Source organism: Nycticebus coucang, chromosome 11 (genome assembly GCF_027406575.1).
Source record: "Nycticebus coucang isolate mNycCou1 chromosome 11, mNycCou1.pri, whole genome shotgun sequence".
In the NCBI taxonomy this organism is placed as follows: Eukaryota; Metazoa; Chordata; class Mammalia; order Primates; family Lorisidae; genus Nycticebus; species Nycticebus coucang.
This window is the reverse complement of record NC_069790.1, coordinates 58,617,510-58,643,784: the sequence shown is the minus strand read 5'-3', so window position 1 is coordinate 58,643,784 and position 26,275 is coordinate 58,617,510. Positions and strand designations below refer to the sequence as shown.

General features: G+C 39.6%; 3 protein-coding genes across 6 annotated transcripts in view; 1 reads left to right on the top strand and 2 right to left on the bottom strand.

Moving 5' to 3' along the window:
* The window catches only part of PEX1 (peroxisomal biogenesis factor 1), a 39,823-nt gene extending 31,471 nt beyond the window's left edge, over positions 1–8,352 (bottom strand). Inside the window, exons 1-4 of one of the 2 annotated variants that reach the window (XM_053608921.1) lie at positions 8,137–8,352; positions 2,419–2,562; positions 751–834; positions 91–205 (exon numbers count right to left, since the gene is read on the bottom strand). In XM_053608921.1, the coding sequence (XP_053464896.1) occupies positions 91–205; positions 751–834; positions 2,419–2,562; positions 8,137–8,265 (472 nt within the window). In that variant the 5' untranslated portion in view covers positions 8,266–8,352. The remainder of the gene's footprint in view (positions 1–90; positions 206–750; positions 835–2,418; positions 2,563–8,136) is intronic. The other variant, XM_053608922.1, reaches the window with a different exon arrangement.
* Positions 8,353–8,606: 254 nt separating this feature from the next.
* On the top strand, positions 8,607–19,414 carry RBM48 (RNA binding motif protein 48). Of its 3 annotated transcripts, XM_053608916.1 has the most exons (5): positions 8,607–8,751; positions 9,303–9,493; positions 11,494–11,639; positions 13,710–14,281; positions 16,774–19,414. In XM_053608916.1, the coding sequence occupies exons 1-5, from the start codon at positions 8,641–8,643 to the stop codon at positions 16,858–16,860; spliced, it is 1,107 nt and encodes a 368-aa protein (XP_053464891.1). In that variant the 5' UTR covers positions 8,607–8,640; the 3' UTR covers positions 16,861–19,414. The 3 variants fall into 3 exon arrangements, with proteins under 3 accessions (XP_053464891.1, XP_053464893.1, XP_053464892.1); XM_053608917.1 differs by lacking the exons at positions 8,607–8,751; positions 9,303–9,493 and adding an exon at positions 9,906–10,028; XM_053608918.1 differs by lacking the exons at positions 8,607–8,751; positions 11,494–11,639 and having other exon boundaries at positions 9,382–9,493.
* LOC128598486 (calaxin-like) lies at positions 17,144–24,514 on the bottom strand. Its single transcript, XM_053608920.1, has 3 exons — positions 23,955–24,514; positions 22,819–22,923; positions 17,144–17,246 (listed from the first exon to the last, which is right to left on the bottom strand). Exons 1-3 carry the CDS (start codon positions 24,090–24,092, stop codon positions 17,190–17,192), a joined length of 300 nt encoding a protein of 99 aa, XP_053464895.1. The 5' UTR covers positions 24,093–24,514; the 3' UTR covers positions 17,144–17,189.
* Positions 24,515–26,275: the final 1,761 nt, after the last annotated feature.

Genomic DNA, 26,275 nt, shown 5'->3' with positions numbered 1-26,275 from the left:
ATAAAGTTCATGAGTACATGTTCATTTCTACTTTGGACTCAGGGCTACAGTGGTGTAGAGCATGAAAGCAGATATTGACATAGCACCTACCAATTTGGATAAATATGTAAGTTTGATGATCAACCCACACAGGAAAAATGGCTTTTGGAAAAACTATTCGAATTTGATCCAAAAGATGCTGTTCAAGGGAAGCGGCATGCAGCTCCTAGAACCAACAGAAAAAAAAATCAACTCCCTTTACATTTTGTCCATGCCATGAAAATAAATTTCATTGTGTATATTTAAGGTATACAGCATGATATGGGATACAAATAGATAATAAAAAGGGCACTATAGTGAAATACATTAACATACTCATCATCTTACACAGCTAAATCTACTCATTTAACATGGAACCCAAATACAGTACAATTTTTTTTTTTTTTTTGCAGACAGGGTCCCACTCTGTCATGCGGGCTGGACTGCAGGGGCATGATCACAGCTCACTGCACCCTTCAACTCTTGGGCTCAAGTGACCCTCTGACCCCAGTCTCCTGAGAGGTTGGGATCACAGGTGTGCGCTAGCACACCTGGAGTCACAGTACAATGTCAGTCTCTATAATCCTCATGTCATACATCAGCTCTCCACCAATTCTCTCTTATAACTCCAACCACCTCAGAAGACACAAGAAAGTCCAGAAAAGAGAACTCTACAGATATTTTGAAGCACTTGAACTTTAAAATGAGATCATTTTATCTTGTTTTTTTTACCAGGATCTCCCAGTCATCTGCAGAGAGGGGTTCTACTTCAACTTGCTGGCAAGAGGCCACATGGGAACATGGCTTGAGAAACACCTAGAAACAAATTGAAAATTTAAAACTAATTGCCAAAGCTTTTATTTTATGTATCCCTAGGAAATAAAAGGTCACCTTTTTATCTTTTTTGGTGTGTGAGAGTGTGCATATAGTCTTTTGTGTGACAAATTTTAAGTATTTATTCTTAGCTAGGCCTTGATATACTCACCATTTCAGGAAAAATTATTTCACAACTAATTATAAAACAAAGAAAAATACAACCTAGCGCAACACACATTTTGCAACAATAAAGATAATCATTAAAAGGAAGACATGTAAGGAAAAAATACAAGAAGAAATGACAATGTGGTCAAGCCACAGTTTGATCTAACATACACTCTCATTATTTCCAGATGTTTTACAACTGTTAGTTTCATAACTTCAAACCATGCTGTTTCCAGAAAAGTGAAAAATACACTAAAAAAGAAATCAAGAACAATTATGCAAAAGTAAAATCCTTCACAGCTAGAAGTAAATACCCTCTCACTCTATTCTACAGAACAAACCAATGTTGGTATGTCTGAATAAGCTAGAGTCCACCATCTTGCTTCCGTTCCCCTTTTAAAGGCATATCCATGGTTTAAGGGAGTGACCTCAAAGACTTGGCATGTTAAATATTCTAAGTAACCAGCCCTTCCTCTCTGCTTTTGTGGATTGCAGCAGAATTTTGCTGAGCGCCTTTCTCAGATTCCTCAATGAAATTCCTTTCAGTACCTTCCTTACTGAACAGGAGACTGATTCTGAGGAAGCACAAGGAAATTCCTGTCTACCAAGAACTGAGGACTCCTGAGCTAGCCAGGCCACTTTCTGTTTCTTCCAATGATTCTTTGGGAGATCAGCACTGCTACAATAGAGAAAGGTTCAATGCTTACTGTCTGTCTTATATAAAAAGAGGTACCTGATATATTTTGTGGGGTAAAAGTTGCAGAGAATATGTATAATCCCATTTGTTAAATACTAAAGATCTAGCGAGATCCTGCCAAACAGTAAAAATTCATTTTGAAGCTAGGGTTGGGAAAAAGGCAAACACTCATTTTTTACTTTCAATTGTAAAATACTTACAATGAATACACATTACTTCTATAGTTTAAAAAATTTTAAAGGAATAAATTGATGAACATAAAACAAAAATAGATACATGTCTTTAAGTTTGGGGGTTTACAATTTAAGCACATTAAATGCATAAGGGAATCCAAAAATGAAAAAATAATAATTCCATCTAGAATTGATTTTTTTAAATCAAGTAAGACCATGGAAGATTAGACAGTATGTCAGAAACAAATGAAACGAAGTCCAATAATAGTAAGTAAAACCCAGTAATCCATAAAGAAAAATAACATCAAAAACAAAATTAAAGACTTGAAAAATGAGTCACAGTAAAATAAAAAATTAAGTTGGGAGCACGGTAAACTATAAGATAATGATCTAACAATAAATAAGTCAGCTTGAATCTCCTAGACTAGCTATAATGGCATATAAATTAGGTGTGATCTCACCTTCTCTAAAAAAAATCTTAACTTTTATTTTCCTTGCTATATTACATAAAGTTGGAAGAAACTTACTGTGATCATATGATGCACTTACCTGTTCCCCATTTGAGAGTCCAAGCTTCTGACCAACTTGTCGGTTAATTTCAGCCACATTTTCACCTTGATCACTAAAATGCCTGCCTTCCACCCAGCTCAAAAATGCAGGCTGGCGATCCCAGGCTACTTGTATAGCTTGATTCTATTCACATGAGAAGAGGGGAGGCGAAAAGTTTTTAAAGTTTTTACATATTTTTCAAGGTCCACATAAAAATAAACTATTACTGCAACACACACACACACAAAGAGTACTATAGACAGTTGACAGCTCTCTGTTATCCACATCTGTCCTAACATTTCAAAACCCATACTCATTTCCAACAACTAATGCTGGTGATGCTAATGAGTAAAACTAATACCCTTATATTCTTAGGATAGCATTATAAATTGATTCAAACATTTCAGAACTTAAAATGGTAACATGCAGTCACTGAACTTACACAGCCTTTGAGCCATATATATAACAATTATGTAGAAGTACAGAATCAGAAACATATATCAAGGTCTTTAATAACATATAGACTTTAGAATTATGAAACGCCAACCAAATGGATTATACAATCTCATATTTATCTACTTATTTATTAGAAGAGTAATAAATACGCATGGTAAACACACAAAATGTATAAAAGGGTAAAGCGTGAAGACATGTCCTTGTTCTCAGAGATAATTACTCATAGCATTGTGTGTCCTTTCCAGAAATGTTGTATACTGTGGCTTCTTAAGGAATAATATTAAAGGTTCATAGAACTATGGAAGTATAAGTTTCAAAAAGCAAAATATACAATTTATTCTCATTGAAAGAGCAATCATATGAAATGTGTAAATCTGTGGCCAAAGACTAAAAATAGTGTTTTCCAGGATTAAAAAATTATAAATTATAAACTCATTATAGAAACCTTGGGAAATATATAAACTTGGAAGGAAAAAAAGAATTGACACTCCCTCCAGAAAAAGACAATTATGTGAACAATTTTATCATTTCTTGCTAATTATTTATTCTATATGAAAGTTAATTTTTTACATAGTTGTATACTAAAGGAACAATTTAATAAGTTTGTCTTTACTTAATACTGCATTGGGAGCATTTTCACACATATGTCATTTTTTTGTTTGTTTTTATTTTTGTTTTTGAGACAGAGCCTCAAGCTGTCGCCCTAGGTAGAGTGCTGTGCCATCACAGCTCACAGCACCCTCCAACTTCTGGGCTCAAGCAATTCTCCTGCCCTCCACCTCCCATGTAGCTGGGACTACAGGTGCCCGCCACAACTCCTGGCTTTTTTTGTTGTTGTTGCAGCCATCATTGTTGTTTGGCGGGCCCAGGCTGGATCCGAACCCACCAGCTCAGGTGTATGTGGCTGGTGCCTTAGCCACTTGGGCCACAGGCTCCGAGCCACATATGTCATTTTTTTAATAAAAAGTAAATATTTGATTAATAGCCATCAAGAATTATTACATGAGGAAACTTCAGTATTTATTATTAAATTCATCCATTTCTATCAATGTTAATTTAAAATATTAACTATCAAATTCATTCATGTACATGAAGTTTTACTAGCTCAAAACTAGGTACCGTTTATGTTTCTTTAAACAGAATGAGTTTTAAAGGACACTGGAGCCGGGCGGCGCCTGTGGCTCAAGGAGTAGGGCGCCGGTCCAATATACCAGAGGTGGTGGGTTCAAACCCAGCCCCAGCCAAAAAAAAAAAAAAAAAAAGGACACTGGAGCCACTTCTGAGGCAATATAATTTTTCTCACAATTTTCACAGAACAGTCCACCAGAACAGTTCTGACACATAATCTTTTCGAGTGCAGTTTGATAAAGAAGGAAGAGCCCTAGATTTGCAATTAGAAATAAGTCCTAAGTTCCTATCTCAGCTGTCACTGTGTGAGCTGAAGCTACAAGTGTAAAGGTGACCAAGCCCCCTAGATTCAGTGATCTGGATATAATCCAGATCAATTCTCCTATTTCATGTGAACCTTTAAAACCAGAGACATTAAATAAGGAAATATGAACTATACCCTGAAATGTTAAAAAAAAAAAAAAGAGAACTTTACTAGCTCACTAATAAAATGAAAAATCAACTTTATTAAATAGGAAAATACTTCAATTATTCATTTGGTTATAATATAGTAACTAGCTCAATACAGTCATAAAATTGGCTCAGTTAGATTTAGTGACCTTTGCAGACCAATGTTCTGAGTTCATTTTTATGTGAAAAATACCTTGAATCACAGAGTCCTTCACTATTCAGGTAGAGGGGAGAAATAGCTAGAAAGGTACCTCTGTCCCAAGAGTTTAACCTAATCAATGAATAATTGATTAGAATAATCAATATGAATAATCTGCTTTAGCCCAAATTGTGGTATCAGTATTATCACAAAGAAAATCTTCAGATGAAACCTTAGGTTGGAAATGCCTTAGAATTCTCAGGTCCAAGGCCTTAGGATATGTACCTCTTGCTAACACAAGGGAAATGACAAAATGTGTGGCCATATCTGGGTGGCAATGTTTGGTTCATTTGTTTGCATTCAACATGGATATGAATCTTTTCCCCCTACTGAGATCATAGCAAGTCCTAAGCCCAGTGGCTTGACAAGGTTACTGAGTGGGGGCAGTGGTTCTCAACCCGGGGCAATTTTGGCCTCGAGTATACATCTGACAACATCTGGAGACATTTTTGGTTGTCACAACTGTGGGAAGAAAGTGGTTTCTGCATCTAGTGGATAGTGGCCAAGGGTATATAAACATCTTACAATGTACAGGATAGCCCCCCAAACAAGAAATTATCCAGCCCAAAACGTCAACAGTGCCTAGGCTGAGAAATCCTAACTTAAAGCATGTACCGGCTACTCAATCCTGAAATAAAGATTTAGGCAAACAAGAGAAGACTGTACTTGAAACACAGAATAGAGTTTAACAAATGAGAACTGTTACATAAAATCAATAGTGATGTTTTGAAAAGGAGACAAATGTGGGGAAAGGAAAATTGGAAAGCTATGTGGAGGAGGTACGATTACACTCTTTTTAAAGGCACAGAATTTGTACAGAAGGAGTAAAAATGCTTTAGAGGAATGGCATGAGTAAGAGAACAGAAGAGGGAAGGAGATTGGTTATAGAAGAAACAGACAGAAAGCTAAACTGGATTTCACAGGGTAAGCGATAGACAAGAAGGCAAATTAACCGCATGGAAATGGTACTGGCCTAAGAGTGCCAGTTCCCTTAAATTCATTAATGCCCTAGATAACTAAGGTCCTTTCCACCATTAACATTTTACGATTCTAGAACAGTGAGTCTCAACTCTTGTGCATCTAAGTAGCCTGAAGATTTTTTTTTTTTCTGAAGATATTTTTAGAATTACAGATGAGGTTGGGCACAGTGGCTCACACCTGTAATGCTAGCACTCTGGGAGGCCAAGGCTGGTGGATTGCTTGAGCTCAGGAGTTTGAGACCAGCCTGAGCAAGAGGGAGACCCCGTCTCTATTAAAACTGTAAAACTAACCAGGGACTGTGGTATACGCCTGCAGTCCCAGCTACTCAAGCCTAACAGTGTGAGGCTGCTGTGAGCTGTGATGCCATGGCACTATACCCAGGGCAACAGGGTGAGACTCTGTCCCAAAATAAAGTAAAATTACACATGCCTGAAGCTTACTCTGAAAGATTCTGCTGTAGTATGTCTGAGGAAAGACCAGCACATCTGTATTTTTACAAGCTTCAAGGTAAGCATTACGCAGGCCAGAAAACCATTGTTCCATTACTATATTATCTATATTGTATTTGTACTCAATGCTTCAGCCCAAATACAATAGTTCAACCTATTAACTCCCAACTTGTGAACTTTTCTGCTTTCTCTTTGCCCTCTAACCCAATAAATTCTGGGAGTTTATCTGAAATAACTGGAAGTGAAAACAATATTTTATAAACAAAGGTGTGCTATTTTTAACATTTTATTAAAATATAATTATAGGATCACTTTTAATGTCTAAAAACCGAGTACAAACTAAATGGCCAATCACAACAAACAATTAAAATTATGGCAAACTTGTGCTAGGCTACTGTTTAACAGTTTAAAATGTTAATTACTTTTTAACAAAATAAAACACTCATAACATTATTTAAAAACAGCAGGACACAGAACTCTATGGGTGTAGGTAGGATCTCATTTCTGTTAAAAGTAAAGATTAAAAATAAAATTGGAAGATTTGACCTAAACTATCAGTATTAGTTACCTTAAGGTTCCGAAATTATGGGTAGCTTTTACTTTCCCATTAATAATTTTCCATGCTTTCCAATTTTTTTAGATGACATGTATATTACTTTGATAACTGGAAAGAAAAATTGGCATATTCTGCTGCTATAGGTGAATAGAAACAGTTTATTCTAGGGCTGAATACATTTACATTTCAAAGTGATATGATATGATATGTATTAATTCTTATGAATACTTCTTGAAGGCTCAAAATTTAAAACAAAGATCAAGACAACCTAATTCTTTACTAGTGATGCATGTAAAGATGAGATTTCATCTGAATTGTCATCAAAGTTCATCCAGACAGCACTGAGCCAAATTCTACCTAGAACTTGGTGACAGTGACTGATTCTTCTTTAGCCATTAAGGAAACTTGTCGAGGCCAAAAGATTACCTACTTAAAGGTTTAAAAAAAAAAACAAAAACAGCCTGTAGTCCCAGCTGCTCGGGAGGCTGAGGCAAAAGAATCACATAAGCCCAAGAGTTAGAGGTTGCTGTGAGCCATGTGACGTCATGGCACTCTATCCGAGGGCGGTACAGTGAGACTCTGTCTCTACAAAAAACAAACAAACAAAAAAAAAAAAAAACACAAAGAAAAGATTCTGCTGCATTTGATTTATTTTGAAAGATTGACAAAAAAATCTAGAAAAATAACTACAGTCAAATAGCTAAAGTGGAAAAAATGAGATGCTTGAAATTATTGCAAACTTAGATATTTCTTGCATGGCTTAGCCAGTGGTGGGTACTATCCCCGATTTGTAAGATTTCAAATATCCTATCCCTTTGTCCCCACACTCAAATTTGCGAGACCCTGTGCCTCTATTTTTGATTATGAAAATATGGATGCCGTATCTCCTAGTAGGTATAACTGTGAGATCCCACAACGTCCAGACGGGCTGCAGACCGCAGAGGTTCCAGTGATCCTGACTACATTACGTGCAGGTATACAGAATTCCACCGCACGTTCTTAGCACACCTCAGTTGTGTTCCAATGATGCTGGCAAGAAGCATCATTATAACTTTTCCTGCTAATGGGACGTGGTGCTCAATCCCTGTTAAGGTATAGAAAGCAGCAGCACAGGTAACTGGAAATAGACTGCAGGTAAAACATTTTTCGAAATAAAAATAAACGACTTCTCAAGAGCTTTTCCACTCTAAAGTGTATTTCTGAATACAGAGGTAGAATATTAGGACGTTTCAAAGCCCATTTTCACCGATTGAGAAGACCTGGAGTAAGACAAGTTAACGGCCCGGGGTGTCCTAGACCAGGTGGGAGAAGTGGACTCTACCCAGAACGGTCCTGCCCTCGAGGGGCCCTCAGTCTGGACTCTACACCGATCAGGGGCGTCCTGAAGGCAGCCGGTGCCCCCACTGAGGACAAAGTCCCAAGCAGACGCTAAGTCCCTAAAAGGCCTCGGTCTCGTCCAACCTGAGGCTGCAGAGGACGTCCCGGGGACGGCGTGTTACCTGCAGCAAGTGCAGCTGGGCCACTAGGCGCCGCGGCAGATGAAGGAAGCAGTCGCGAGCGTTGGTGAAGGCCACAGTCACTGCCGCCCCGCCTCCACCAGCACCTGCCGGGCGATCGCTACCCCACATGGTCCAGAAGCACCGGTCCCGGGTCGCCCACCGATCGCTGCGGCTGACCCCGGCCCGGGCAGGCCAAGGGAGTCGTAGCTCGAAAGATCGATCGGCCCCGCCCCCTGAGGCCCCGCCCCCCTCCCCGCTGCGCCTCTCGCGGTGCGCTTGTAGGGGATGGGACAAACTAGCTTCTGGCACCCACCGGACCTCTCCGCCGAGACGCTAGGAGGCAGCACTTCGTTCACCCAGTCCTCTCGCGCAGGAAACGATAGCCGACGCAGTCGATTCTCCAGCCAATCCTGGCACGTTTTCACCCATTCAGCTCTCTTATTGGATAAACAGGAGGTCAGCAAGGCGGATGTTGTTGTTCTTGAGCTGACCAAAGCGGGCAAGATGGCGTCGGGTGGCGGGCAGCTTGGGGGCTTATTTGACCATCACGTCCAGAGGGAGGTATGCGACACGCGAGCCAAATACCGAGAGGGACGACGGCCTCGTGCAGTCAAGGTAAAGTGATACTTGTTTCATTCGCTATCCTCGGCAGCTTTATGTAAGCTCAAGTGGCCACAAGGCCGGGCTAACTAAATAAGGGCTTGACAAGGCTGCTGTCAGGTATGTATCTCAAGGAGACGGCGTGAAGTACCCCGAGTCAAATACCAGAGTTTCCTACCACCCCTTTGTTCAACTATTAGAAGATCAACTCCAGGAGAACAGGGTTTGTTTTTAATCATTGGCTCTTCCGTGTTTGTAGTATTGCTTGGTATGTGGTAAGCACTCAGTATTTGTGAGTGACTCTTCCCAGTAACGTCTGCAGACTCAACTTATGGAAAAAAATGTCGTCTGAAGATATTCTGTTATATGCCTCAGTTAGATAACCTCCCACGGGGAGTATGTTATTTTTTGTCCAGAGGGAGTAGCAAAATTTTTGTTTTTGGGGTTTTGCTGACTGGTTTGGAACAGATTATTTTTTGTTTTCAAAGCTCTGTGTTTTAAAAACAGAGACAGATTTATTCTAGGCTTATTTGCGAAACAGTTTAATGAGTCTTCGTTTCTTTTAGGTATATACAATAAATTTGGAATCTCGGTACTTATTAATACAAGGAGTTCCTGCAGTGGGAGCGATGAAAGAATTGGTGGAGCGATTTGCTCTATATGGTGCAATTGAACAGTATAATGCTCTAGATGAATACCCAGCAGAAGACTTTACTGAAGTGTATCTTATTAAGTTTGTGAACTTACAGAGTGCAAGGTAATATGCAAGTTAAGCATCCTGCCTCCTTTTCTTCATTCCTAGTACTATCATTTTGGCCCCAGGTTTTCCTCCTTCTACCTAAATTACCCAGTAACTTACTATGGCCTTATATTACTTTTACGTTCCTCCAGTCTTTTTAAAGGTTAAACTTACCAAAGCACCATCCCATCACAGGATTAGCAATTTCTGTGCTGTAGTGTGATGGATTAAAAATAGGGTTTGGAGTAAGTTTTTCAGTCCCACTCCTTCCTGGTTTGATGACCTTGGACAAGTTGTTTAATTCTGTTAAGCTTGCTTTTGCTTTTCTGTAAAAGACCTACTGAGGTTATATAACAGACCCTCTGCTCCAATAAGGCTAAAGTTTGTAATGGCTTTTTTTTCTTTTGTAGCGACAGAGTCTCACTTTGTTACCCTCAATAGAGTGCCGCGGCATCACACAGCTCGCAGCAACCTCCAATTCCTGGGCTTAGGCGAGTCTCTTGCCTCAGCCTCGGGAGTAGCTGGGACCACAGGCGCCTGCCACAACACCCGGGTATTTTTTTGTTGCAGTTTGGCTGGGGCCGGGTTTGAACCTGCCACCCTTGGTATATGGGCTGGCACCCTACTCCCTGAGTCACAGGCGCTGCCCTGTAATGGCTTTTTTTTTGTAATCTGTTTTTATGTTGACCCCTATTCTTGTCACTAATCTGCTCTGGGACCCATCCTTTCTTGGCTATTACAATTCATGTTTTGTATGCTATCAGTAGAACTCATAGTCTACCACAAAGCACTTGATTTTATGGGGTCATATGTTGTTCTCAGGCTGCTGGTTTTTGTTTTTTTTAAGAGACAGGGTCTCATTTTATCACCCTAAGTAGAGTGCCATGGGGTCACAGCTCATAGCAACCTCCAATTCCTGAGCTTAGCCGATTCTCTTGCCTCAGCCTCCCAAGTAGCTGGGACTACAGGTGCCTGGCTGTTTTTTTGTTGCAGTTTGGCCGGGGCTGGGTTCGAACTCACCCTTGGTATATGGGGCCAGTGCCCTATCCAGTGAGCCACAGGTGCCGCCCTTGGGCTGCTGTTATATGTGATCTCACTTACCCTAACCAACCTGACAGCTCCCTATGGTTTGGGAAGCATATTTGCTACAGATTTGTATTTTCCACAGCACCTACTCTAGGAGGCTCTGGAGTAAGACATCTGGGTTTGAATACTAGCTGCACAAATTAGTGTATGAGCATGGCCAGCTACAGAATGTCCCAGTATTACAGTTTCATCATAAGGTTGTTGTGAGGTATTAATTCAAATGAAACACTTGTGACATTGCCTGGCGTATGTTAGAGACTCATCATTATCCCTGAATACAGAAGTACTTAAATTTATTGTGCCTGGCCAGTCATAGATGTTCAATAAATATTTATTGAATAAATAATGTTCTCATTTTCTCACTGCTTAGTTGCGAAAGTTTTATAATTATAGTGTTTTTAATTTGATTTTTTAAATATGTGAATCCCAGTATAGAAACACACTTTGCTGAAAAGGCTAAAATGGGTATGAATTAACTCTCAAGCACCGTTTAACTTAACACAGAGACAAGCTCTATTATATGACCACAGTTTATGTACCTCAGGCCAACCAGTTGCGTCCTTAGTTAAAGAGGGTCTGGATATGTCTAGGTGGCTTAGGTCACAACCTACTAACACCATTGGGAAAGGGAATGGAAGGGAAGGCTTTAAGGCAGTGGTTCTCAACCTTCCTAATGCTGCAGCCCTTTAATACAGTTCCTGTGGGTCACGACCCACAGGTTGAGAACTTCTGCTTTAAGGGTACACACTGGGTCAGTACGATCATACCATCCACAAGCAGAGCATATGGATTACCAGTCCATAAGATGTATATAATGTAACAAAGCTGGACTTTGCTCTTTAGATCATGTATCTATGTGTTATATACAAATTAAACTTTCATCCTAAGTAAATCTAGATTAATAAACCATGCTATCACATATTTCTGTTCAGGACAGCCAAGAGAAAAATGGATGAACAGAGTTTCTTTGGAGGATTGCTTCATGTATGCTATGCTCCAGAATTTGAAACAGTTGAAGAAACTAGAAAAAAACTGGAAGAAAGAAAGGTATATATAGGAAGAACTACTAAAGATAAAGGTATGGAAAGCCTGTTACTAAATGTTCCCTCCATGTCAGGCACTCTGCTAGGTATACCATCATGCAATTCCCAGTCTGGTGAGAAGAGAAGCAAGTAAATAATAATCACAGTATTCAATAAGTATAAACTACAGGGTTCTGTGCAGCGTAATGCATAATCTGGGCTGGGAAAGGAGAAATGTTAGTTCATAAAAAATTTCCTACAGAATGTGAGAACTGGCTGAGTCTTGAAGGGTCTTTCCAAAGAGATAGAAAGGTTATGCAGGCAGCATGTTTAAACATCGGAGAAATAAATGAGCATCTTGTATTTAAGGAACTATGATTAGTGAAGTATAAACAAAGTACAGAGGTTTCAGGGAGAGAGTTTAGAAAAGTAGTTAAGTGAATCATGAAGGGCCTTGTGTCCCAGTAAGGAATTAAGCCTTTGACCCGAAGCCGTTGGAAAACAATTATGCTTTGCTGATAGTTTCCATCTGCTAGTCATGGAAAAATTCTACTTGTGACCAGCTGACTGAATGTCCCACATACTTCTGTAATCAGTCACAAGCTTGGAAAACTTACCTAAATTCTGGCAAGAGAGCTGTTGAGAATGCCTGGTCATGTTTAGACATTTAACTTTAACTTGTCAGATACCTAAATAACTGGCATCAGAAAAACATGCATGTTTGCGTAGCAAAGGAAATTACAAAGTATTAGTCTGGAGAAAGACCTTTCAGATTATCTGATTTGTGTCCTAATTTTGAGAGGTGAGGAAACTAAGACTCAGAAAGTTTATAACTGGCCTATATCATTAGAGATAAATTAGGAGTAAAATAAGAGATTAAAACCCAAGTCTTTATATCAGCGGTTCTCAACCTGTGGGTTGCGACCCCTTTGGGGGTCAAATGACCCTTTCACAGGGGTCGCCTAAATACATCCTGCATATCAGATATTTACATTATGATTCATAACAGTAGCAAAATTAGAGTTATGAATTAGCAACGAGAATAATTCTATGCTTGGGGGTCACCACAACGTGAGGAACTGTATTAAAGGGTTGCAGCATTAGAAAGGTTGAGAACCACTGCTTTAGAGTCTCTGTCCAGAGCTTGCTTTTTGCGTTATTCATCTCAGTGTCTGTGATAGCAAGATAGCATTATCTTTGTTCTTTGCTCCCCTCCTCTTAAGACCTTTTTGCCTTGCTTGTTGACTTGCGAAGAATTAGAATCACTGTTGCTGCAGGCTTAAGTGGCAGTGTGATGTAGTTACTATGATTTGTTTGGCCTCCATTCTAACAGTCCATCAAGCTCTCCATTCATCTGCAGCATTCTAGCATCTACTTGGTATATCTGTATATTTAGTCTCATTTTTTAAAAACTTACTATGGAAATTTTAAAACATACAAAAGTAGAGAGACTACAATAATGTACCTCCCATGTATTAACATTAACATCCACATGTAGCTAATTTCATCTTTCCATACCTTCCACATTCCACTCTGGAGGTGCATTCTGCCTTTAGGAGGGTAGACCAGGGAAGAGGCCTATGTAGCCCCTAAAATTGGGCCCAGGATATTGCTTCCTTTAATAGCTAAAAACACAAACTAAATAGCATGATACATCCATGTAGTCAAATGCTCTGAAACTGTTGGAAAAAGAAGCTTTACTTGTGACATGGAAAGACTCTATAAGATCTACAGTTAAATGGAAAACGCAAAGGTGCAGAGAAATGGATATTATAGGTTACCTTTTTTAGTGGGGAGAAAAAGAGATATAGGTAGGAAGAGATAAAAATAAGATATACTGGACAGGTAAGTAAGAAAGAACAGTGATTACTTAGTGGATATGGAAACCAGGTCTGTAGGGAGCAAGGAAAGGATGAAGCTTGATACCAGATACCTTATTATCCTTTTTACCTTTCAGATGTATGAATTTATGAATGTATTCCCTGCCCCCAAAATAAAGTTTTTTGAGTAGAATGTTAACATTTTAAATTGATGTTTGTTTTCAAAGTTGTATTATTTTGGAATGATGAAAACAGTAAGTGAACTATTTGTTTCTCTTTCCCTCACCTTTATATTATAATACAAAGACCATTACATGACAAAGAAGAAACTGGTTGCGGAGCGTAAAGACACAAAAGATTTTCGACAAAACTTCCATTCAGAGATGTCTGGATTTTGTGCAGCTGCTTTGAATGCTTCTACAAGAAACTCAAATCCTTGTCTTCCTTATTCTTGTGAATTGCCTTTATGTTATTTCTCCTCAAAATGTACGTGTTCATCCAGAGAGCACATGGACAGAGCATCAAACTCAGACTCTAAGGATGGTGGAAACTGTGATCAAACAGTGGAGCATTGTAACCACAGTGACTCTTTGCAGAAAATGCAGGTGAACGCTTTTAAAAACTCAGTGGCCTGCTCTGTTACACAAAAATCTATTACTTCTTCAGAGGCAGTTGACAGATTTATGCCTAGGACAACACAACTTCAAGAGCGGAAAAGAAGGAGAGAAGACGATCATAAACTTGGAACTTTTCTTGAAACAGGCACAAGTAGAAATGAGGTTATAATTGGGCCTCTATTACCAGACATACCGAAAGTGGACATGCATGATGACTCATTGAATACAACAGCAAATTTAATTCGGAATAAACTTAAAGAGGTAAGATCACTTAAAAAAACTGTTTATGGAGACAATTTGGCTATAAAACTAAAAAAAAGTAAATGGAGAATTGTGGTGACTATAATATTATAAATTTTTTTTTTTACTTTTAAGATTTTATTTCATACAGTTCCTCTGTTGAATTAACTGAATTTGACTAACATTTATTTGCTTTGGTACTGAATCCTTGCTTTAAACAATCTGTGGCAGTGGAGCTCAGTGCCTCCTTTTTTTTTTTTTTTTTTTTTATAAGTTTCCTAGATCTAAATATGAGCCGGAATTGATCAGGAAAATATAAATTGTTTTTCTTAAATTCAAAGTTATTACAGATTACATCATAGTCAAAGTGGTTAAAGACCAGGCATGGTGGCTGACACCTGTAATCTTAGGACAACTTTGCAAGGCCTAGGATTGCTTCAGATCAGGAGTTTGAGACCATGATGAGCAAGGAGGAGACCCCCATCTCCACCAAAAATAGAAAAAGTGACCAGGTGTGGTAGTACATTCCTGTAGTCCCAGCCACTTAGAAGGCGGAGGCAGAAGGATTACTTGCGCCAGGAGTTTGAGTTCGCTTGAGGTTGCCATGAGCTATGATGACACCACTTCACTCCAGCCCAAGCAACAGAGTGAGAATCTATCTTTAAAAAGAAAAAAAAAATGGTGAGATTTCTATTGGGCCTCCAAGTCTACATTTCAGATGTAAACTTTTTTTTTTTTTTTTTTGTAAAGACAGAGTCTCACTTCATGGCCCTCGGTAGAATGCCGTGGCCTCACACAGCTCACAGCAACCTCCAACTCCTGGGCTTAAGCGATTCTCTTGTCTCAGCCTCCCGAGTAGCTGGGACTACAGGCGCCTGCCACAACGCCCAGCTATTTTTTGGTTGCAGTTCAGCCGGGGCCGGGTTTGAACCCGCCACTCTCAGTATGTGGGGCCGGTGCCTTACCAACTGAGCCACAGGCGCCGCCCTTCAGATGTAAACTTCTTTTTTTTTTTTTGGCCGGGGCTGGGTTTGAACCCGCCACCTCTGGCATATGGGACCGGCGCCCTACCCGCTGAGCCACAGGCGCCGCCCAGATGTAAACTTCTTAAATAATTAGACCTAGATTATGTTATTTAGGTAGATTTTTCAAAATGTTGAATAATCATTTTCCATTTCCTAAAAACAAATAAAAGTTAGCATTTACATTAGGTTTTGAAAGACACTTTATAAACTGAAGATCATGACCATTACCTATAAATCCAAGGTTTCAGAAAGTGCTGTTCACATAGTTGCACACGTATTTTACAGTGTGAACAGGGAGGCTAAGGTAGCTTAATTTGTTCTATGTACGTTTTTTACAGAAAAATTATTGTCTGGTTAAAGATGAGGAATTGTTTAAAATAATTAAAATCCATGGGCACAGTTTTTATGCTTAAGCCTTCTTAAGTTTTTCATCTTGTGCTGGCACCCTTTACTTCCTTCAGTTCTGGCTGAACTGAGCCATATTGATACATTAATATTGATACATTCACTCAGCCAGAGCTGATTGCATTTTCAGGAAAAAAGTGTGAAGTCTAAATTCTAGATACAAAAATTGTAGAACAAAAAAAGAAATTTCAATAAAATTTATGATTGTTCTAATAATTTTCTATTTGAAATGAAGCAAATGGTACTCTGGTTTAACTTATTGTCCACTTGTTCTGATGATGTGTTTGGTTTTCATTTTTCTCCTAGGAAATAGGATCATACTGTTTTCTACTTACTTGTCTAAAGGTTTTATTCCACCTACCACACAAGCATCCATGTCTTTAAATCAAACATTGTTGTTTCAAGAATGCAAAACCAAGATATCTCTCTGCATCCATAAAATAACAAGTGACTTTAGATCTAGAAAGGAATGTTAAAGTAGAGCCTATGTTTACTTTTTTACCTTCAGTGTTTTTAAATGGTGTTAGAAATTTACTATCATCAATGTTTGAACAAAAAACTTTGCTGTGTGCTTAGGTTATATACTGGGCCTTGAACTTGGGCCTACTCAGCCTTGACAGTGATGCCAATGTGCATAGTGTGCACCTGTAGTCGCAGCTACTCACGTGAGCCCAGGAGTTTTAGACCAGCCTGGGTAACACAGTGAAAACTTGTCCTAGAAATAAGTGATAGTAAGGATTGAACTACTGGATATATCTCCTACCTCTTTTAACAGCTTATTTACTCTTTATTTTTTGGGGACAGAGTTTCAAGCTATTGCCCTGGGTAGAGTGTCATGGCATCATAGCTCACAGCAATCTGTAACTCGGGCTTAAAGGATCTTCTTGCCTCAGTTTTTTCTATTTTTAGTCTCACTTTTGCTCAGGCTGTTCTCGAACTTCTGAGCTCAAGCAATCCACCCACCTCGGCCTCCCAGATTGCTAGGATTACAGGCATGAGCCACCACACCCAGCCGACTTATTTACTCTTCTAGAAAAACTAAGTTTTAATGGTTTTTTTTTTTTTTTCTTCTTTTTTAACTAGGTTATTTCATCTGTTCCAAACCCTCCAGAGGATAAGCTGGAAGATGTCCATACAAGTCTTCCATGTAAACAAAGAAGAAGAATATAGATTGCATGCAGCAAGTCAATTATTTTTTAAAGAGAATATTTATTTTTTATTTTTCACCTATCATTTTAATACTTCAAGTGATTCTACTGCTGGTATTTTTTAATGCACTCCTTTTTGTAATTTCATTCAAACTATTATCTAAAATCATTTATTTTTGATCCATATTTCATATTAACAGAAACTGTTCGTGTCATATATAACATTATCTCTCACATTGTCATAACTATTTGTAAATTAATTGAAGCAAATATAGAAACTTTACAACACAAATGAAGGTAGACAACCAGGATCTGTTTCTGATTTTCATACAAGTATTGAATGGTTCACATTCAAAAACAAGAAGTCAGGATGTTTCTGAATGCCACGGCTTCAAAATCAAGACATTTCTGTAAAGTAAAAAAGTAAAAATTAAGTATTAGAAGAAAGCTGAAATTAGAAGCTTACTATTTTAACTTCTAAGAAGAATTTACTTCATCTATTGCGATCAAAAACATGAGTATTTGTAAATTGTAGACTTTTACCACTACTGTGGCATATCCACACTTTTCTCTGCTAGTGGACCATGTGGTTGAAATCCACATGTGTTCAGACTGTTCCCACTTACTTGACTGATAAAACAACTTGGGAAGGCCCATACTATATGCTGTACATGGCGTCTGTTTAGAACTTCTCCTTATCCTTAATGGCAGCTTGCCTCATTGGTTGAATTCAAACATGCCAGTAAATAAGATCCAACTTTAGTTATCATGATGTACTAATCCAAATTTGCTAGGGTGGCTGTAAGTGGTGGATGATACTAAAAGAAGCTGCAGGCAAGGGATTAGCCTCTACTTTCTTGTGAAGTATTTAGATCTATTTTTTGTTGAAATCTCAGGTAAAAGGTGTATTGGAGACCTAAACATAGAATTGCAAAGAATAAATTACATTCTAGATCAGGATTCACAGACTATAAGGTGCTATGAATCCACCTCAGGATCTTGTTAAAATGTGGATTCTGATCACAGTGGCTGTGGGGAGGGATTGGGGAGTTTAATGGATAAAGAGGATCAGTTTTCCAAGAAAAAGCATTCTGGAGATTGTTTGCATTACAGTGTGAGCATACTTAAAACTACTGAACTGTACACTTAAAAATGGTTAAAATGGTCAATTTTATATTAGGTGTATTATACCACAGTTTTTAGAAAAGTTCTCTGGCCAGACTCAGTACGCCTGTAATCCTAGTACTCTGGGAGGCCAAGGTAGGAGGATCCATTGAGCTCAGGAGTTCAAGACCAGCCTGAGCAAGAGTGAGACCCTGTCTCTACTAAAAATAGGAAAAAAAAATTAGCCAGGCAACCACTTTGAGTACCTCTTGTAATTGCATTGTGGCATGATCCTGTAATCCCAGCTACTCAAGGAGGCTGAGGCAAGATGATCACTGAACCCAGGAGTCTGACATTCCTGTGAGCTAGGCCAATGCCATGGCACTCTAACCTCAGGCAACAGAGTGAGACTCTTGTCTCAAAAAAAAATTCTCTGATAGCCCTAAAGGGAGGAGCTGCTACAGGGTTCTGCATGCCTACATGGGTTCCTGGTCTGTGACCCTGTGGAAGCTGGCACTCCTCCCTACCCCCACCAACATACACACTATTTGATCATGATGAAAGAAACCTTTGGGAAAAGAAAAGTGCCCATCAACTAGTGAGTGGGTAACGAAAATGTGTATATACACAGAGGGTGCTAAAAAAGTGTACACATTTTAAGAAAGGAAAAAAATATTAAAATTGTAACAACATATACTGATAAATGAATATGAGTCACATTTTATTTCTGCAATTACAAGAGGTACTCAAAGTGGTTGCCATCAGTATTTGGACAGTTCTGATACATAGAACTATTACTTGAGCAACGTCGACCAAAGTATCCACTTGTATTGCTGAGCATTGTGTTTCAGTTCTATTAGGAAGTACTGCCAGGGTGGCCGGTTTTCTGTGGTGCACCACATCCTATAAAGTCCGATAGGTAGAGGTCAAGGGGTGTTAAGTCAGGAGAACATGGGGGAAACTCAGTGGCAGCACTTCATCTGTCCATTGTCCTGGCTAATTCTGGAGGTAAGCGCTCACTTCTCAGTGCTTATAATAATCTTGGAATGAAAACTTTTCCAAAATTTTTCTGTTTTAAGAATGGTTGCTTATTCTGCTTACTCCTATGTCATGCACAGTGGTAGACTTCCATGGCAAGCATGTGAACTGTTCAACACTGTAGTAGAAGTAGGACTGGCTGCTGTGTGAGGCCTCCCACATCTTCCCTTGTGCACATCAGTACCATGTGTCTCAAACTTACCACAAACACATGCAATTAATTGTTAGGTGTGTTGGAGGTTTTGCTGCATACTGACACCTGTGTTGTCATTGTACTTTCATGACGTTCTCAAGTTTCAAACACCACTTCAAAATGGTCTTGTGTTCCTTGAACGACAACCATGCGTCTGCTGTTTTCTTTGCCTGTCCTTTCTGTGGTATGGTGACGCTAGCATTCATTTGATTAACCCCATTTTTTGTGCGAACATCATACTACATATCTCTGCCATATCTCAATTAATTTCAAAAAGTAATGCATAGGTGACATCTCTTAAAATGTGGATACATTTTTTGGCACCTCTGGTCTACAATGAAATCATATTTAGCCATAAAAAATAATGAACCAGAAATGTTGGCGTGGATGTGGAGGAAAGGGCACACTTCTACACTGCTGGTGGGAATGCCCACTAATACGTTCCTTCTGGAAGGATGTTTGGAGAACACTTAGAGACCTAAATATAGACCTGCCATTGGATCCTATAATTCCTTTACTAGGTTTATACCGAGGAGACCAAAAGTCACAATATAACAAAGACATCTGTACCAAAATGTTTATTGCAGCCCAATTCATAATTGCTAAGTCATGGAAGAAGCCCAAGTGCCCATTGACCCACGAATGGACTAGCAAATGGTGGTACATGTATACCATGGAACATTATACAGCCTTAAAGAAAGATGGAGACTTTACCTCTTTCATGTTTACATGGATGGAGCTGGAACATATTCTTCTTAGCAAAGTATCTCAGGAATGGAAGAAAAAGTATCCAATGTACTCAGCCCTACTATGAAGCTAAATTATAGCTTTCACATGAAGACTATAACCCAACTATAGCACAAGACTATGGGGAAAGGGCCAAGGAAGGGGGGAGGTTTTGGTGGAGGGAGGGTAATGGGTAGGGCCACATCTATGGTGCATCTTAGAATGGGTACAGGTGATTGCACTAATGTACACAGCTATGATTTAACAAAAAATAGGGCAGTGCCTGTGGCTCAGTGGGTAGGGCGCCGGTCCCATATACCGAGGGTGGCAGGTTCAAACCCAGCCCTGGCCAAACTAACAAAAAAATAGCTGAGTGGTGTGGCAGGTGCCTGTAGTCCCAGCTACTCAGGAGGCTGAGGCAAGAGAATCACCTAAGCCCAAGAGCTGGAGGTTGCTGTGAGCTGTGTGACGCCACCATACTCTACCAAGGGCGGTAAAGTGACACACTGTCTCTACAAAAGAAAGAAAAGAAATGTTTTTAGCAGCATCTTGGATGGAAATGCAAGCCAAAATCCTAAGTGAAGTATCCCAGGAACAGAAAAACAAACACTGCATGTATGCAGTGAGAGTACTATGTATGACCACGTATATACTGTGTACTGTATGAGAGTGCTATCAGATACTTTGGAGACTCAGGGGGAGAGGGTGGGAAGAGGGTGAGGGAACAAGTTCCCAGGTAATGTCACTGCTGCTTGTACACAGACCACACTTTGAATAGCAAAGCTGGTGGCTCTGGTGCCTGTCGCTCAGTGGTTAGGGTGCCAGCCACGTACACCAGGGCTGGCGGGTTGGAACCTGACCTGGGCCTGCTAAACTACAATGACAACGGCACCAAAAAAATAGTCAGGCCTTATGGTGGGCACCTGTAGTCCCAGCTACTTGGGAGGCTGAGGCAAGAGAATCACTTAAGCCCAAGAGTTTGAGCTTGCTGTGAGCTGTGATGGCACAGCACTCTACTGAGGCTAACAGTGAAACTCTATCTCAAAAAAAAAAAAAAGCTGGAGATAACTGAGCTACAGATGATCTCTCAGGGAGCAGGTGAAGAACTGTTACCTGTTCTGAGTAGTTACGCCAGTTCAGTCCGTTAATCTGTACTGTTTTCACCCCTCAATCTCTTTTTTTTTTTGAGACAGAGCCTCAAGCTGTCGCCCTGGGTAGAGTGCCGTGGCATCACAGCTCACAGCAACCTCCAACTCCAGCGCTCAAGCGAGTCTCCTGCCTCAGTCTCCCAAGTAACTGGGACTACAGGCGCCCACCACAACGCCCAGCTATTTTTTTTTTTTTGGTTGCCGCCATCACTGTTGCTTGGCAGGCCTGGGCTGGATTAGAACCTGCCAGCTCAGGTGTAGGTGGCTGGCGCCTTCGCCACTTGAGCCCCAGGCACTGAGCCCCATCAATCTCTTCAAATTGAAAGCCTGCCTTTCACACATTCCCCCCCCCCTTTTTTTTTTTTTTTTGAGGCAGAGTCTCCCTGTGTCACCCTGGGTAAATTGCTGTGGCATCACAGCTCACAGCAACCTCCAACTCTTGGGCTTAAGAGATTCTCTTGCCTCAGCCACCCAAGTAGCTGGGACTACAGGTGCCCGCCACAATGCCCGGCTATTTTTGGTTGTAGTTGTCATTGTTTGGTAGGTCCAGGCTGGGTTCCAACCCACCAGGTCTGGTGTATGTGGCTGGCACCCTAGCAGCTGAACTACAAGCCCACACATTCCATTTTACCAACATTTCCAGACAATTCAAATGTAGGGTTTAAGCCTGAATAACATAGCAAGACCCCTTCTCTACAAAAAAATTTAAAACTTAGCTAAGCATGGTAGGGTGTACCAGCTACTTGGTAGGCTGAAACAGGAGGATGCCTTGAGCTCAGGAGTTTGAGGCAACAGTGAGCTACTATGGTCATGTCACTGCAGTCCAGCTAGGGCAACAGAGCAAGGCCCTTTCTAAGAATAAAGTAGTTCACTTGAGCTCAGGAGTTCAAGACCAGCCTGAGCAAAGTAAGACCCTGTCTCTACTAAAAATAGAAAAAATTAGCTAGGCTTAGTGGCACTTGCCTGTAGTTCCAGCTACTTGGGAGGCTGAGGTAGGAGGATTGCTTGAGCCCAGGAGTTTGAGGTTGCTGTCAGCTAGTCTCAATAAAAGTCTGTTGAATATAGTCACTGAAATAGTAGAGTTGTCTTGGGGCCCATAACACTAAGATAGGTCTGAGCTTTTATAACTGTCTGAACTCCAACAGGGGGCTCTGGGCCCACAGAAGCGAGTGTTTAGCAAGTAACACCTTCCTAACCAATTTGAAACTAGTGGATTAACAACTACATGCTCACATGAGAGAAAAACTAAATTAAAATATGAGGAAGGGGTTGGTTTCTTTCATTCTTTCTTTTTCTTTCCTCCTTTTTTTTTTTTTTTTTTTGAGGCAGTCTCACTTTATTGCCCTCGGTATAGTGCTGTGGTGTCACAGCTCAAAGCAACCTCAAACTCTTGGGCTCAAGCTATTCTCTTGCCTCAGCCTCCTTTGGTGCTGAGACTACAGATGCTGTCCACAATGCCTGGCTATTTTTTTGTTGCAGTTGTCACTGTGGTTTAGCTGGCTTGGGCTGAGTTTGAACCCATCAGCCCTGGTGCATGTGGCCGGCGCCCTAACTGTTGAGCTATGGGCGCCAAACTGGGTTGGTTTATTTTTGACCTGACAAGTACATTGCACCGGTATATGGCACATTTCCTGGGTGAAGGACACAATTACAACACAGACTTTAACCTTACAAAAGCAATGTATATAACCTAATTGTGTATACGCTCATATTAACCTGAAATTTTAAGAAGTCCTCAACTGATTTGGGCTATTGGCACTTGTAACTGTACCTTTGTTTCTGGTAAACATGGTCCAAACACCTCCAACAAAAGTCTTTCTTCTCTCACTGCTTTTTCAAAGTCTGCAAATGATATCTTGCCATCTTTGTCATAATCCTAAAGAGGAATAAATACTTGATAAATGATAGAGTAGTTTGAAACTTTGCATGAAAATAGCTAATAGGTTTTACCAAGTAAAACTATAAGTTCACACTTCTGTAGGCACTATTTATTTAAATCAAAAGGTCATCTATTTACGGAGGCAACTTACTTTCTTCCTATTATTGGCATATCTGAGTTACCTCAGATATATTAAGTGTATTCCTACCCCTAAAGTACTTTAACTGGAGATATAAAACAAAAAAGAGAAGATGCCCACTATTATATTGCTACTTTTGTGATAAGTACAATAGGGCACTGATTTTCAAGTTTAATTTTTTTTTAGGACTTGTTCTTCAAAGGAATACTTGGGAGTCCATCAGGTAAAAAGGATAAAAGTGTATTTGCTCTATTAAGAAACAAGGCATCGGCTTGGCTTCCAGCCACAAACACCAAGGCTGGCAGGTTCGAGTCCAGCCCAGACCTGCTAAACAACAATGACAACTGCAACCAAAAAATAGCTGGGTGTTGTGGCGGGTGCCTGTATTCCCAGCTACTCGGGAGGCTGAGGCAAGAAAATCACTTGAGCCCAATAGTTTGAGGTTGCTGTGAGCTGTGACACTACGGCACTCTACCGAGGGCGACATAATGATACTCCATCTCAAAAAAAAAGCAGTGCCTGTGGCTCAAGGAGTAGAATGCTGGCCTCATATGCTAGAGGTGGTGGGTTCAAACTCGGCCCCGGCCAAAAACTGCAAAAAAATAAAAATAAGAAGGTGGTTGTAGTTGGAGACATATTGTCTCTTAAGAATTCTACCAGCGCTAGCAGTCGCTAGTCAGAGCATTTCTAAAAGAAGAGGGTATTCTAGATCCTGCATAGCTGAATCTGAGACTCTGAAGCCCCCATCAGATATTTCTTCATCAGATACTTCTTTCCTAAACTTCAGAGTAATGTAGGTGAGCTGGGCCTGGACTGCCTTAGATTCACAAAACCTCACAGTATCCAGTTTAGGGTCATAGTAAGAAAAGGGTGAACATGGTCCAAACACCTTCAACAGAGTTGTCCATAATAAGGAGATACTAAAGGTTTCACTGAAAGATGAATTCTGCACCCCATTCTCTGGGATGACCTTGGGTAAACCTTTCTGTACTTCAGTTTTCTCATCTGCAAAATGGAGATAATACATAGTAGTTTCTACTTCATAGGGTTGTTTTAAGAATAAAATGAGTTAATACATTAACATCTCTGAAGGCCTGGCATATACATAGCACTCTGTAAGGGTTAACTATTTTTATTAGGTTATTTTATTGTAATGAGTGTTTAGATGGATGGGAGGAGTGAGGTCATGAAGAAAAAATAGAGTAGCATACAATTCACATGAATTGAATCTGGTGTCCTCCCAAATTAATGAAGTTTTAACTGATAGTAAAATATGTTAAAATAATATATTAGCATCCATTTTTTTTTTGAGAGTCTCATTTTGCCACCCTTGGTAGAGTGTCATAGCAGCATAGCTCACTGACACCTCAGACTCTTTGGCTCAAGTGATCCTCTTGCCTCAGCCTCCTAAGTAGCTGGGACTACAGGTGGTGCCTGCCACAATACCCAGCTTTTTTTTTTTTTAGAGATGGGGTCTCATTCTTGCTCAGGCTGGTCTTGAACACCTGAGCTCAGGCAATCCACCAGCCTTGGCCTCCCACAGTGCTAGGACTGTAGGCGTGAGCCACCGCACCCTGCTAACATCCATTTTGTATAGTGATTCATTTAGTCATCCAGCTATTCCATAAGTATTTATTAAGCACCCATTAACAGCCAGGCACTGTTCTAGGCAATGGATAGAGCAGAGAAGGAAAAAAAAAACCCAGCCCTCATAAAGGTTATATTCATCATGGAGGAAAATAAATCATTTTTAAATCTTGAGCTTTATTCAACATCCACTTGATTGAATATTATGCATCACAGTGTTTCTTTCTTACCATTTTCTTCATTGTTATATCTACCAACTCCTGTATTCCTTCATCAGTTTCTTCTTCAGATGCTTGTTGATGTAGACTGTCCTTCAATATGTCAAATATTTCCTCTCGAGAAATGTAACCATCTCCATCCAAATAATAAACTTCAAAACAGACTTTTAAAGCACAAGAAGTTGAAAGGATTTGGATAAGAACGTCATTAGTCTTCTCTTTAGTAAGTGTCCCCAAGTTTGCCGCACATACATACGTAGGGAAAGGGGAAATTGTAGCTAAATGTACCTTTATTTACAAAATATTCATACAAAATTTCACAAAATCTTTACGTATTGATATCTAAATATTAAAAATATATAAGATGTAACATGAGTTTGTTCATTTTTTCTATATATGGTGACTGAGACACTCTGTATTTCAATAGATGACACCAAAGGATAAAAACAATTTATACATCATACGATTATCAATTGAATCCACTGCATAGTAGAGAGATTTTGGAATGAAACATTCTTTATTATATTTCTTACTATAAGATACCCAGATATCTCTTGTGATGTGGAAAAAAAATATTAAAATTTCCAGATTTTAATTGAGATTGAGGCAAGAGAATCGTTTAAGCCCAAGAGCTAGAGGTTGCTGTGAGCTGTGATGCCATGGCACTCTACCCAGGGCGACATAGTGAGACTCTGTCTCAAAAAAATATATATTGAAGATCTAAAAATATTATAAAGCTGAAATAAAAGAGATTAATTTTTTAAACCTTTAATCAGGCAATGTGTATATACACACACGTGTAAATGTATGTGTATCTATCTGTATTTGTACCAATATTATGATTCTCTTCTTACATATAATAAAAAAACAAAATACACACTTCATTATATCACTGCAAAGGAACATTCTTCAGTATATTTGGATAGTGAGCCAGTCATCTCCTTGGGCCTGCCTATCTGCACTCTCCAAAATTATCAAATAACCTCTTTCTGGAGTGAATTCCATGACTGACATCTATGGTGTAAGCACCAAAGTTCACTTGTTCATCCTATAAATGACTTTATTCAGGTCCTGGAAACACAGTAGTGATGGAGCTCTTGTGGAGTTTATAGTCTCATTAAATGTTTTAGCAAAAGCTAAGTCAGGAATAAATCTCCAGAGTTATCATATTAGTTGTGTCTTTCTGTTAAATTTCTCCAGTCTATAGCATACATATGAGTTTGCAACACAACCCTACCAGAGGTAGTATTTATCCCCAAATAAACGTATCTTTAAATATATACGAAACATGTTTAGGAAGTCAGATTTGAGGAGGAAAGTTTTTTTATAGTGTGATGCTGTACAACCATGTACAGCTGCATTCAGTGTCAGAACCATTTTCTTTCTTTTTCTTTTTTTATTGTTG

What these genes read in the sequence shown, in the direction of transcription:
- LOC128598486 (XM_053608920.1), bottom strand. Translation starts at nt 24,092, where the DNA reads ATGTATTATCTCCATTTTGCAGATGAGAAAACTGAAGTACAGAAAGGT. An exon ending in TATGGACAACTCTGTTGAAG is followed by an intron (nt 22,924 to 23,954) that starts GTGTTTGGACCA and finishes ATTCCTCTTTAG; the next exon opens with GATTATGACAAAGATGGCAA. An exon ending in CATGTTTACCAGAAACAAAG is followed by an intron (nt 17,247 to 22,818) that starts GTACAGTTACAA and finishes TTTACTTTACAG; the next exon opens with AAATGTCTTGATTTTGAAGC.
- RBM48 (XM_053608916.1), top strand. Translation starts at nt 8,641, where the DNA reads ATGGCGTCGGGTGGCGGGCAGCTTGGGGGCTTATTTGACCATCACGTC. An exon ending in GACGGCCTCGTGCAGTCAAG is followed by an intron (nt 8,752 to 9,302) that starts GTAAAGTGATAC and finishes CGTTTCTTTTAG; the next exon opens with GTATATACAATAAATTTGGA. An exon ending in GTGAACTTACAGAGTGCAAG is followed by an intron (nt 9,494 to 11,493) that starts GTAATATGCAAG and finishes ATTTCTGTTCAG; the next exon opens with GACAGCCAAGAGAAAAATGG.